The 15,147-nt window shown below is 38.9% G+C and overlaps 1 protein-coding gene across 3 annotated transcripts in view; it reads left to right on the forward strand.

Annotated features, from left to right (window-relative positions):
* The window catches only part of LOC150088805 (acetylcholine receptor subunit alpha-like 1), a 138,932-nt gene that overhangs the window by 74,927 nt on the left and 48,858 nt on the right, over positions 1–15,147 (forward strand). For all 3 annotated transcript variants that reach the window (XM_090370908.1, XM_090370910.1, XM_090370909.1), the window contains one exon: positions 819–863. In XM_090370908.1, coding sequence (XP_090227034.1) covers positions 819–863 — 45 coding nt within the window. The remainder of the gene's footprint in view (positions 1–818; positions 864–15,147) is intronic.

Raw genomic sequence — 15,147 nt, forward strand, 5'->3', positions numbered from 1 at the left:
CTCTGGAAACAGTCTGGAATCATGCTGGGACCTTGTCCTTTGCAAACAAATTTCCTGTGGAATTGGATCCCAATTAAACGTTTATTTTACCAGAATAATTTCCCAACTAGATTTAAATGCCATACCACACGTGTCGAGATTGCCACTGTTTATTGTAGTTGTAACACCAAGGCAACTCGTGATGACTTGCTTCTCAATATGAGACTTTTCGATTGAGCAATTACTTCTGACAGTAGCTTTCCCTTTAAATGTCGCTTCACTGCAATATTCCAAATCATTGCGGGGATAATTCTGTAATTTTGCAGAATAAAACGTAAACACTAAGTGGCCACTTTATTAGGCACACCTATCCTTTCCATAGAGCAGAATAGACGAGTGCGTATTGCACTGGTTCAAGAGAATTTTGTTTTATTAAGAGATTCCATTGAGTTAGGAGAAAGAAACACTGATTGTTTATTAGAAAAATTTCTAAAAGTGAGTAAGATTCCTGGAGTTGACACATGTCCAGTAATTTTGAGGGAGAAAGCCAGAGATTACATTGAACCATTTAAAGTTAATTATGAGAACATCATTGGATTTGTTGAGAGATTTCTCTGGATTTAAGAAGTGCTAATGTACCATAAATTCCGATCTAAGAGTGAAGTGGGTAACTATAGGTTGGTCAGTCTTGCTTCAGTAGTAGGGAAAATCTTGGACGCAATAATAAATAGTACAATACAGGGACATTTTAAGAACAATTTGTTAATCTTAGATTTGAATACATTGTATGCAGAGTCTACACTTGTTGAGATTTATATTTGTTTGATATTTCTTTTCAGAACCTCAAAAACCAGATCATGACAACGAATGTATGGGTCAACCAGGTGAGTTTAATAATTAATAATTCATTTAATAATCACCCTCGAACGCTTTTGAATTATTTTGAAAATTGAATGATTTTGAATTATCTGAAATTTTAATTATTTTTGTATTATTTGAATCTTTAAAAAAATAAAAATGATTGTGATAAACTGATACAAATTTGTTGAATAATATTGCTGTCACTCTAGAATTATTATTGATTCCTAAAACATTCTTTGGTTACAACGTTTCTTTCTTCTTCAGTTTATCACAATCATTTTGTTTAGACCTAGCGATATCCAATGCACTCTTACACTAAGCTAGGAATAATTAATAGCATCTTTAATAAACTTATGGTAATTGTATTTTCAATAGATATTTTCTTACGTATATGCATTTGCAAATTACAATATATGTACGTTCGTATAAAAAATATTAGATGCACCCGAAACATTTTTTATCCTCAGTTTATGATATTAAGATAAGCAGCCTCAATAAAAGAGAATTCTTTTTAGGTTTTGTGGAGAATTCCTCTACAAAATGAGGAATGTCACTGTAATACAGAGCGCCCATGATAGACATGGACTAAAGATCTCCTCCTAAGACTTTTATTACAGATTCCTGGTGGCCATAAAAGAAACACGCCATAGATGGGGAAATCCAAACAGGCGTAGTTTTCGCAAATTACCCTAACCCAGTGCTTCTGGGAGCGTCAGGTCATTTTCCATACAACATCTTCGTAAATCTGATGTTGGAGAAAACTCCCTGGAGAAAGAGCATCATATACAATAATGACCTTAATCGTAGCCATCTTATGATCATCCTTCTTGTAAGCTCTGTCGGAATTTCAGCTGCACACTGCACCATTTACAATGTAGGGGGGATGTAATTTTGAGCCGAATAAAGCTTTTATAGCATCTTATATTCTAATATAATTGTTATCTGGGTTTACTTTGGAATTTAATGTTTCTTATGCTCATCTTCATCTATCACCTTGACAACGGCTCTAAAGTATCACTAGAGTAAGAAGTATCTTTATATGTTAGTTATTTTAGTTCATTAAGGAGAGGGCTAGGTGTTTCCATACTATTTTTACAACTATCCGGGTAGGTAATAATTTATACGTGTGATCTCAAGTCCTGGGAAGCTTACATGCCAGAAAACGTCCTTCTTAAAATAAGAGCGAATAGCGTGAAGATATTGGGAGATCTAAAAACCATCAAAAGGGCCCCTCGGTATGTTCAATCACTAGCCAAACGCCATTCATTTTCCTCCAGTGAGGAAAGACAAAGATGGATTATTATCAGCTATTTATCATTCTAAAAAATTATAAATTCCATCCTTAGATAAAGTAGTGGCTGAGTTTATTGATGGAAGGTGCGTTTTGTCTTCTAGAGGAAGAATTATTTGTCTTAGGATATCTAAATTTAAGCGATATTAAACAGACATTCTTCATTATCGGATTCGTTTTGCCACCATTGATCTCCACATCCTGACATCGAGATCGTATCATATCTATCATACAGCCCTGACCTTGCACCTTCTAATTTTCAAGTTTTTGATTCCTTTAAATATGTATTTCTTTTTTGGATGCTCAAGGTGTTCAGTTGGGTTATGGTCGTTTATCTAGATAGGTAAATGAAACTCTGGCACAGCCATGTATTTAAAAAGGTACACTCTCTGGTATCTTCTCTATATATATTTAATTTATCTATCTGCCTGCTTCCTTTGTTAATCTATCTATCTATGGATGAGAGAATCCCCTGTTTATAGCCCTGGAGACGCCTTTATCTGCACTGTAATCCTATGCCTACACAGATTGTGTTCCGTGAGGAACAAGCTAATTGTCAATTGTTGTTCCACTCCCCATTCCAGCTGTTTCCATCTGCCTAGTTTGTTAGTATCCCTCCGTGAAGCATGCACAGCCAATGCCACCAACGTTTGTCAATATTTGAGACGGAAGAGAGGCATGAAATTAATGAGTCGTCGGGCCAGCTTGCAGCTGGACGACTATTGATCCATCTCACATTGGCAACGGAGAATCGGGCTATCTGATGGCGAGGACTGATATCATCTTAGCCTCAGTTAGCACTAAAAAAGACACTTCCCAAGTGTTATCCGAGATTGGGGGGAGAGGAGATGGTCCTGTAAGCTCCTCTCGCAAAAATCCGACAGAGCAATGATCAATTAGACCCATTTTGGCGTAGCAAGCATTGGCAGATTGCACGAGGAATGGGAGGAATGATATAGATGAAAGAGAAACGTAAGAGGATGCTCTGGTAAGATGAAGAAGATCGCCAGCAGACAGATATGAAGTAGATAGATGGAGAGATATAAAAGTTAGAGAAAGAAGATGGGACTATACGAAGTGAAAATATTAGTTGGTAAAGAATTTCTTGCACGAGATGGTCGTGAAGAAATCTCTAATGCGCGTGCGAAATGGAGCATGCGTTCTCTTTTCTTTTCGATTTTCGAGAATCACCTAAGAGAATAGTTTACCACAAGAGATTAAAGATATTTATTGTAGAAATAAGCGCGTCTTTGGACGTAGATAATGGTCTGTTTGTGTGTTAAATTCTGGACATTCAGTTTTAATGACTTGCTCTTGATAGATTGTTTAGATATACCTTCTCCATCTTTCGGAGGATTTACACTGAGTGGCCACTTTATTAGTTACAAAAGGGAGTAGGTTCTCTTTAGCCATAGAATAGCCTGGATTCATTATGGCATAGACCCAACGAGGTGTTGAAATAGTATCACAATACAGTGAATAGTTTCCACTGTGATCTCTTGAAACAGGACATCAAGATGCAATCCCCAATCCGATATAAAATTTTGTAATCTTATGCAGTCAGAATCTTTGTAATGTACTTTACTTATTTCCTCTTGAAGTTTAATAATAATTGAAATGTAATTCATATTTCTTCTCTGAATATCTCTTTCTAAATTGAAAATTTATAAAGAGAAATTCGGATTCTCGTTTCAATTCATTCTGATCGTTATCAGCGTGCTTATGATATCTTGATTTACAGTGTCAGTTAGTATTTTGCGCAAGCGCATTAGTTACCTAATTTCGTATTTAAAAATCGACTAATTAAATACTGGTTAATATCATAAAAGAGATTTCTGAATGATTTATCTTTGCGGATGCAAAACTCTAAGTTAATATCGTGAACGAACATCCAAGATTGGTTTTAACAATGTATAATAGATTCATGATTTATTCATTTAGTAAACTGATAACAAAAAACGAGCTCCTCAGTAAGCAACGGACTTCATACGCACAAACCGAGAATACTGAACATTTCTTTTCTGCGCATCACCCACGATGCTCATTCATTACTCCAATCAACGCCCGGCAAACAAAAACAATTACAGAAAAATAAGTTCTACATGCTGTTTGTCCGTTGCCCACCAAAATATTCATCACAAATACTGTTTCGGTCATGGGGAAGTACCCACAGTACAACATCTGCTAACAACACCATGACTTCGCTAACCCACGGTATTGCCTTCCGCTAACCACACCACCATTCAAGACATCTAGTAGAGACTGATGCTGCTACTTGTACAATGCACAAATAATCTCAATTTTTTTTCTTTTTGAACATGGTCAGCCATATTCCCACTACTTTCTCCACAGCCCTTAATTATTTGCAGAATAATTTTTCTTTTAGAAAGCAATTCTATTAAAAATCAGCATATTTAACAGGAAATTCCAAATCCACTTAATACCAAAGATAAATCTAATTGCAAATTCAAACACGAAGATATAAATTGAAATCCAAACTCCAAAATATATATGCAAATTGAAATCGCGATATATAAATCCAATTTCCAATTATAAATCTAATTACAAATCCAAATTCTAAAATATATATCCAAATTCAAATATCGAAGGACAAATCCAATATATAAATCCAAATTCAAATGACGAAATAAAAATTCAAATATAAATCCAAAATCAAAAATTCAAATCCAAACTACAAGATATTAATTTAAATTCAAACGCCAAAAATGAATCCAAATTCCAAAATACAAAAATTCAAGTCACAAAATATAAATCTAAATTCAAATCACGAAATAAAAATTGAACATATAAATCCAAATTCAAAAATTCAAATCTAACGTATAAATCCAAAATAAAAAATTCAAATAAAAACTGCAAGATATAAATTTAAATTCAAACTCCAAAAATTAATCCAAATTCAAATACAAATTCCAAAATACAAATTAAAATCGCGAAACATAAATCCAAATTTCAAACATAGAGCTAATTTCAAATCCAAACTTCAAAATATATATTCAAATACAAATTGAAATTGCAAAATATAAATTCAAATATTTCAAATTCATCAAATTCGAGTCACGAAATAATATTCCAACATCTCGGCCTAAAAGGAGGCCTATTCCGTAGGCAGAGTGGTCAAACATAATCCAACAAAGATCCAACATATAAATCCAAATTCAAGTCACGAAATAAAAATCCAACATATAAATTCAAACTCAAAATTTGAAATCCAAAATATAAATCCAACTTGAAATCCAAACTCCAAAATCCAAATTCAAACTGAAAAAAATATATTAAAATTCAAATCACAAATATGAATTCAAATCCAAACTCCAAATTCAAATAAACTCGCGAAATATAAACTCAACGTATAAATCCAAATTTAAATCGAAATTCGAAAACATAAATTCCTTTTCTGAGGAATGAACAAACAGCAAAATAGAGAGAAAATGAAGCCTTAACAGCTCGTGCAGAGAGGCAGCGAGCGAGTGCATTTACGAGGTAATAGTTTTCAAGAAAAGAGAAGGAAGTTTCCCCGCAGCCATTAGGCTTAAAGGTGCTCTTTGTTTTCTGCTTAATTTACGCCAGGATCACATGTAACCAGGTGATTATCGCCTGCCTTGAGGCAATAAAATGGCGATTATAGTGGAAAATTAAAAGAGATCCTTCCCCTCCCCATCCCCTTAAACGTTTAAACCGCATAACAGAATGCTAATTACAGTGTGCGGGTTGTTTCTTACATGCGGGGGCGGAACTGTAGGCCTGCAGAGAGGACTGCATTTTGCAATGTGGCAGAATTATGCAATCCGTTATGATGATGTTCAGAGGGTTGAGGAAGAAGAGGGCCACATTAGCGTGATACCTTTCTGCTTGGGGTGCTTCTTATATTGTATTTTTCAACTCATTCGGATCCGATTACAAAAAGTATTTGCGGTTTTCCCTTCTACGTCACGTTTGCTCTCAACAGATGGCACTTGTTCATTCCTGGCGATCATCTAAGGGCATGAGGCGTTAGGGTATTTTTTCCATTAATTGTTTGTATTATATGATCAGTTAGCCTGTTCCACTGAATGAAATGAAGTATAGTGAGAGATTGCACGATGGTTTTGGATGGATTGAAAACCAGAAAATCCATTGAAAATCCATCCAAAACTCCCATCCATCCGTACTTCGCCTTTTAAGGATGAGGTCACTCTCACTCCCACACTCTCGATCCAAATCATTTATGGTCTCTGATGACATTATAATGAATTGTTCAACGTTCCTGATAATCTCATCTCATATCTTTTGCACTTCTGGTTGCCATTAGTATCCAGCAAACCCCTGATGACTCTTATCCATTTCCAACGTCCTCTAGATCCATTGCACCATTTTCCTTCAATTAACAGAGTTTTATTGAGGCGAACAATGGACTATATTGGGTCGGATTCTCAGCTTAATATGCAATTGAGGTTCTTCGGAAGAGAACCCTAAAATAGCACTCCAGTTGGTATTTAAAAAGTCGACTCAACATTAGAAACTCACAATGGGTCGGATAGAAAGTGATTTGAAGGAGTATAATTATAAATTTCTCTGAGAACTACAAGACCATCGCGCACACTACTTTTCAAACATCCCTCGTGTACATCAACTTCCACGCTCTTTAATTTTCCCATATCTCCATTGATGGCCTTCGCAGCAATGATTAAGAAGTTGCGCACGGCTTGTGTTGTCTGGTCAGAGTGAATCAGGTACCAATAGTACATCCCGAGTTTGGATATGGCTGCAGACTAAAGTACCATGTCTTCTGGTTGGTGCAGGTGAGGATCCGTTCACATTTTCCATTCGTTTTCCTATTGTGTGGTCTGGAAGCTCTTCTACGATTGCTGATTTCAGAAATTTATGCTGCTGTTCAACGGGAAATCTTCTGAGCCATTCCATTCAAGGCATGGTGTCAGGAGGTTGCCTGTGGTCCATATTCTGCCCAATTCCAAGTAGAAAGACAGAAAGCGAGAGGATGGATGAATTGAAAGAGATGAAAGAGAGAGACAAAAAAGGGGATGAAAAGAGTTAACGTGAACGCAACGTTTTTAATTTTTCTGCTGTGAATATCGTGAAATGTAGAGTTTGTTACCCTCAAACAGGATCCTTCTTGCTGTTTACATCTGCAAGATTTCGAAAACGCGCTAAAACCATTAGTCTTTTTCCTCTAAACGCTAAGACGAACGCAGCCGTGTCCCCTAGCCACTGGAGTTTTTTTTTTTTTTAATACCGCCTTTCCTCTTTTTGCGCGAGTTATTCCACAGGAGATGGCGCCTTCGAATCGTCTGAAGCCCTACATATTCACGTGATCTTGACATCAGCAGCCAAGATTCTTTTGCCTTCGAGCGGCCGTTTGACTGGCCAGATCTGAGATGATTAATGAGTTGCACATTTCTAGGTCTAAGCTGAAGACACCGCCTCTCCTAGTATTGTGTAGCTCAGTGTCGGCTTTGTATTGTAACTTTAGATATCCGGCCTTTCTTAATAGCTCTCTTTTCTTACTGCACTACTGCGAAGAAAAACTCTCTTGGCGTACACGAAGGTGCCACTTTTTATCTTTCTTTCTTTTTCACCGACCCACGAGAGAAAATGAAGACGACTCGGAGTTAAAGAATTCTGTCCTACAAATCAAAACTTTATTTCTCTCGTTAAAATATAAAAGATGCTCACTTCTGACATTTAAGATTATGATTAAAATACTCGGACGTCATTAAGATTAGCCTAAACCAGGGTTCGCTGCTGCTATTTAAGAGACTGATCGAAAATTTCGTATGTCGACCTCGAAGACATTAATACATTCATCTTGAATCTAAAAAAAAGTAATGGCGGTTATAGCAGAAACCGGATGCGTACAATCAAAAGCGGCATTTCCTTACAGGGTAGGAGAATGTGTAGGTACGGTAACAGTACAGACACTGAAGTTACAAGTCGTAGAGCCCTACCATCTGAGGAAATTACTCTTCTGTTGTGAGGTTTCGTTTAATTCTACTCTTATTCGTACTTTATCTTCCGGACAGCCGATGTGCAACCCCTCTCAACCAGGAATTCCTCTTTTCATTTCGGATGAGAGGAACTTTTATGAGTTCTTTTCACACTGTAGCCTAACTAATCAGTCTTGGGCAAGAGTTGCGTATCTTTTTCTTTTCGAAAAGTGGTTTTTCATCCCGTAAAGCAGCCAAACCAACCACAGAATACACGCAACTTACAAACATAACAGGAGGTAAGCCAGACTGCCCATTATTTTCTGGATAGTCTCCGTCAGGATCGCCTGAGTTTCCTGGACGGAGACCAAGTTAAAAAAAACAAAAGAGAGAGGTAGAGTTGGGTGTGCGATGGTGTGGATTTAAGCCACGGATTCTACCCAGTCCAGGGACTGGATCAACAACGTCCTACCCTGGGAACCAGGGTAAGCAGAGGTTTGTGATAGTTATTTCCTGGAGTATGAACACAAGTCTGGAGACAGGGTCAATCCAGTAGGTGCCACATCCGGGCGTGCAGTCAGTTCAGTAGGTGTCAAGTGCAAAGATAAGTCGATATAGTGGGTGTCAAGTCCAGGGATGAGGACAGTCCGGTAAGTGTACAGTCAGGTGAGGCAGATAAAGGAACTCTTCAGTAAGCGTCTGCATCACCGTTGTTTTGGTTTGCTGGGCAAGAGAGCGGGGATTTTCTCCGTTCAAATAGACGCTGCGCAAAACGAGAGAATTCTTTGAATGTGCATCATTGATTGATGTAGATACACTCCTGTCCTCGAGGGATATCTTGAATTTCTGCAAAAAGGGTGCATCAGAGATGCTCGTACCTGGGGTAATCATAAACAATGTGGTTCCAATCTTCAGGCTGGCCACAGTGACAGAGTGGATCCCAAATGATTCCCATTGATGCTAATTTATCCTTGAAGGAGCTGTGACCAATTACGAAGAATGTAGTGTGGAAACCAGGAGAGCACCAGGACGGAGATTTCATACATCATTTTAACCTGTATTAGATTGTTGCCTATATTATTATTATTAAATTGTTGCATATATTACTATTAAATTGTTGCACATTATTAGATTGTTGCGAATTATTAGGTTGTTGCACATTATTACATTTTTGCGTATATATATATAAATATATATATATATATATTAGAGTTTTGACTATTATTAGATTTCTGCTTATTATTATTATTGAGTATTATTAGATTGTTGCATATATTATTATTAGATTGTTGCGTTTATTATTATTATATTGTTGCGTATATTATTATTACATTGATGCGCATTATTAGATTATTGCATATTATTATATTGTTGCGTATATTATTATTATATTGTTGCGCATTATTGGATTATTGCAGATTATTAGATTGTTGCATATTATTACATTTTTACGTATATAAATTATTATTAGAGTTCTGCGTATTATTAGATATCTAGTTATTATTATTGTTGCGTAAATTATTATTAGATTGTTGCGTATTATTATTAAGTTTCTGAGTATTATTAGATTGTTGTGTATTTTATTATTGGATTGTTGCACATTAGATTGTTGTGTATTATTAGATTGTTGCATATAGTATTATTGGATCGTTGTGTATTAGATTGTTGTATATATTATTATTAGATAGTTTCTCATTATTGTATTGTTGCCTATGTTATTATTATTGGATTGTTGCTCATTATTAGATGGTTGCATATATTACTAGATTGTTGCGTATATTATTATTATTAGATTGTTGTGTATATTATTATTAGATTTCTAATTATTATTGTTGCGTATTATTAGATTGTTGCATATATTATTATTAGATTGTTGTGTATATTATTATTAGATTGTTGTGTATATTATTATTAGAGTTTTGTGTATTATTAGATTTCTACTCATTATTATTATTGTTGCGTATTATCAGATTGTTGCATATATTATTATTAGATTGCATTATTCTTCTTCTTCTTCTTCTTCTTTGGTCCTTAGCTGGCAGCTGGGGGAGGCGGTTGGCCACGCAACCAGTATGCTGCTGTAGGTGCCGCAGGGTTTCGGACTTGCTCTGTGATGTTCTTCCATACCTTACGATCCATGGCGTCAGTCCTGGCCTGGTTAAGGTCGAGACGTCGGCTCTTCAAGTCATTTTCCACTTGCTTGGCCCACGTTTTCCTAGGCGCGGTCCGTTGGATGCTCCATTGGGTGGGTCGTTGTCTCCAAAGGAGTGTGGATGGTATTCTGTTCGTGCCCATTCTACATACGTGGCCAAACCATCTAAGCCTTCGCTTCTGGATTTGGTCGGCAATGGTTGGTTGCTGTTGGCATCTGTCGCGGATGGTATCATTAGTGATGCGGTCGCGAAGAGAGATGCCCAAGATCTGCCGCAGGCATCGCATTTGGAATACCTCAAGTTTGTTCAAATCTAACTTGAGACAAATCCATGTTTCCGATCCGTAAAGAAGAATGGGCAGGATCAAAGTCCGGAAGAGTCGGATTTTAGTCTAAATTAATCAGACACCATTTGAGCGAGGCGAACGCAGTGGCCGCCTGTCCAATTCTGCTGTGGATTTCCATGGTGGATGCAACTTTCTTCTCCTGGACCAGCGACCCAAGGTATTTAAAGTCCTGCACTTGCTCGATCTGGACGCCTTCGAGATAGATGGTGGCTTGCGACCCATCTGTTGTCAGGGCCTTTGTCTTACCAGCATTGATCTTCAAACCGTATGGCCGGGCAATGCGGGCAATGTCGTAGAGGATGTCCGTGGCTTCAGCGTCGTTACTGGCAAGGATAGCACTATCATCAGCAAACATCAGGTCAGTCACATAGTGATGCTTGTCATATTGTATGCCCTGTCTGTTTCTGAATGCTTGCCTCATAATGGCGTCGACCACGATGTTGAAAAGCAACGGGGAGGCTACATCCCCTTGGCGGACTCCAGTTTGGACAGTAAATTCCTCAGATAAATCGTTCTGGATGCGCACCTGGCTGGTTAAACCGTTGTATGCAGTTTGGAGGAGTGTGATGACTTTTCGAGGTACATGTTCGACCTCTAGTAGTTTCCATAAGGCAGGCCGGTGGACACAGTCGAAAGCAGACTTAAAGTCAATGAAAACAATGACGGTTCGCTGTCCACACCGGATCCTCTCCTCCATCAGCTGACGAATGGCAAAGATTTGATCACAGCATCCTCGCCCGGGTCTAAATCCTGCCTGTTCTTCTCGACTGGTTTGCTCGCGATGTTTTTGCAGTCTTGACTGGATGATCTTCATAAAGACCTTTCCGATGATGGAAAGGAGGCTGATGCCACGGTAGTTCTTGCAGTCCCGGTTATCACCTTTCTTGTGGATCGGTACGATAATGGCTTTCCTCCATGTTAGCGGAATTTGTTCAGTGCACCAGATGGTTTTGAGGAGTGAGTGTAGTCGGCGAAGCAGTACATCTCCCCCGGCTTTGATCGCTTCTGTGGTGACTTGGTCCACTCCTGGTGCCCTGCCATTCTTCAGAGATTGTATGGCTGCTTTCACTTCTTCTACTGTAGGCTCAACATCGACCATGGAGACCTCAGGGGGGTCGATCGAGAGTGCTGTTGCTGGCGGTCCCTGAGGTGGGTCGTGATTATACAAAGCTTTGAAGAATTCACTCCTCCGTTGCAGGCGTTCGGATGGTGATCGCACGAAGGTCCCATCAGCATTCTTGATGTTGTCACTAGTCAATTTGGTCTTTCCACTCAGACATCTGAGGGTGCGGTAGAGAGTGCGGTACTCGTTCTTGGATGCCGCCACTTCAAGATCGTCTGCCACTTGGTTCCAGTATGCTTCTCTTTCTGCTGTCATTCTTTGTCGGATTGCATTATAACATTACACTTACTGTGTCAGTGCCCTGCTCTGACACTGGAGTTCACCTCCAGGAGGAATAGAAGGGGAGGTGGTGTTGCTATGTTCTTCAAAGAGGCGGTCTTCAAATTGATCAACACTACCTCCAGTGACTCGCCAAATTTCGAAGCCCTGGCCATCACACTGCTCAGAAATGCATCCACAATAGTTATCTGCTTAATGTATATCCCGCCTGTACCCACTATTGATACCATTACTGATGCATCCAATTGGGCAATAACCCACTTTCACCCCTCAGCTCACCATATCGTCATCGGGGATTTCAACCTCACTCCACAGCTCGCACCCCACAAGAAGATCCTTGTTGACTACCTGAAGTCAGCAAATATACACCTAAGCGATCACTGCCCTACTAGAGGAGAAAACCACCTTGACTTGCTATTTTCCTCCTTAGCATGTATGTTTGAAGAACCACCTGAGAGGCACTACAAATCGGATCCGCAACCTATCTACGCAAAATTCATTGTTCCTACTCGGGAACCACCTGCCCGGAAAAGTTCAAACCGCAGTCATCGTCAGCCCCGAGCTCCTTAACATCCAAAAATGCCTGCAAGCTGCCACCCTTATACCTTGGCATGTCCTTGAAACGTGTGACATCTCGCTTGCTGTAACACTGTAAACAAACTGGATAAATACCATTGCACAATATTCCGCATCAAAGAAGATGAGGATCTCATCTCACTCCAAAGCTTGGTAAATGTATACATGGCCTTCCTATTAAAGCAGCGGCTACACCAGATCTGGAAAAGTACACAACAGGTTTCCGACCGGATATCTTATTCAAGAGCACAAGCGCAATTTAATAGGGAGAAATCAAGAGCCATAACAGCACACCTGGACGCCCAACTTCAAAAAGGGAAAATCCCATACCACTTCAGATCTCATAGCCTTCCTAGTCAGCTGGACCCAGCTCAATGGCTAGATCATATTACCAGATTCAACACGCCTGCAGGTCAACTAAACTCTCTTTTATGTCCCGACAATGAATTACAACAAGACATCCTGCAGTCCATCACCATTTCTACACAGCAGCTGATAGCAGCGATAAACTCCCTCCCAGCGACAGCAATCGCGGGGGCCGACAAAGTGCCACAATTCATGGTAAAATGCCTCAGTGCGTTCACCCTCCAACCGCTCAGATGCATCAACGGAATTCTAACCACAAGAATCTTTCCTAAAGCCTGTAATAGCTACCTTGGCAGACCACATCCAAAAGTTCGAAACCCCACTCTACCTAAGCACTTTCGGCCGGTGTCTAACCCCTCAACTCTCCTGAAAATCCTGGAAAACCTTATGCTGCCCACCTTAATGAATCAGATTCTTGGAGATAAGCCGCCACAGATCCACAGTGATGAACCTCCTTGCAATCATATGTAATACATTGTCCGCCTTTGAACAGCAAGAGTAACTCGCAATCACGTACCTGGATATTGAAGCTGCCTTTGACGCCATCAACGTGTAGGCGCTCCTCCGCTTACTCAAAGACCACTTTCTGATCCAAGGCAATATCCTCTGGTTCATAGCATCACTCCTCTATGATTGGGTACTACAGATCAATGCCTATGGACAATCGCGCAAGAAGGCGATCTCTGCTGGTGTTCCGCAAGGAGGAGTCCTATCTGGCTTATTATTCACAGCCATCAATCCACAAAAAACAAAACTAATGGTGTTCTCTCTCAGACCAACCCCTACAATAATAGCCCAACACTCGATGGAATTGTAATATGTACCACTCCTACCCATGCGGATTTGGGAACAGAATTTGACCCAAAACTCCGGTTTCATGCTCATGTAGACAAGCTCTCGTCTAGAGCAACCTCTCTCCGATGAGTAGCTAAACAGAAACTAATTCATGTTAAGGAGCCACGTGTAATTAAGAAATTCATCAGAACAGTAATCTATTCTCCACTCCTCTATGCTGCTGAAGTGTGGCATCAGCAGCTACTACAACGAAGAAACCAATCCTCGCTGCTGCAGAATTCTGGCTACTTAAATGTCTCCCACCACAGGACAAAAGTACAGCCTTAGCTACCTCACTGGGGATGCAGCGACTGCCTGATAGCATCGAAATACAACGACTGATAGCTACAGTTAAAATGATCACGGGTCAGATCTCAATACTGTCCATTTGGGGTTCGTGTTACTGGCGAATACCCAAGCCAGAACTTCGGTCAACCCCTTTGCTTTGCTCGAAGCATCGGAGGCTTCATATCTCAGACCGCTTCCTCCCAAACCAAATGCGACCGGAAGCACAGAACCTTGACGCTGACTTGCATAGGTTTTGCAGCAACAAAACCTACAGGAAAGAAGTGGTGGCAGCTCGCTCCAATCCCAGAATCGAATAAGAACAAGTTCGTGCGCCCTCCACACCAACTGCCAAGCTCACCTGTGCCACGATAAAATTCGTTTGACAGAAGTGCCATTCATGTATATATTTTTATTGTAAATACAACTGTATGATGTAGCTTGTAAATATAGTTAATACTGCATAATGTGAGCAACATGTTTACATTTTTACGTTTTTGATTTTACAGTGCGCACATAACTAATTATGTATTCTGATGTGAGCCCCTGGGCTTTGGCCCTGATGGGACAATTGCAATTTCACTTACATCTATGTACATTGTATTCATTTAGTTGCAATAAAGATTCTCTCTCTCTCTCTCTCTCTATTCTTGCGCATTATTAGATTGTTGCGTAGACTGTTGCCCATTTTAGATTGCACATTATTAGATTGCTGCGTATATTATTATTAGATTATTGCTTATATTATTATTAGCTTGTGGCACAATTCTAGATTGTTGCATATATTATTATTAGATTGTTGCATATATTATTATTAGATTGTTGCGTATATTATTATTAGATTGTTGTACGGTATTAGATTGTTGCATATATTATTATTAGCTTCTTGCAGAATTTTATATTGTTGCATATATTATTATTAGATTGTTGTAAATTTTAGATTATTGCACATTAGATAGCTGCATATATTATTATTAGCTTGTTGCTAGATTTCTACAATCTAATGTTTGTTCTAAAATCTAATCTTTGGTTCAACAATCTAATAATAAATATTATTAATAGATTGTTGCAAATTTTAGATTATTGCGAATTACTAGATTGTTGCATATATT

This window comes from Mastigoproctus giganteus, chromosome 3 (genome assembly GCF_048544385.1).
Source record: "Mastigoproctus giganteus isolate SK-2022 chromosome 3, ASM4854438v1, whole genome shotgun sequence".
Classification (NCBI taxonomy): domain Eukaryota; kingdom Metazoa; phylum Arthropoda; class Arachnida; order Uropygi; family Thelyphonidae; genus Mastigoproctus; species Mastigoproctus giganteus.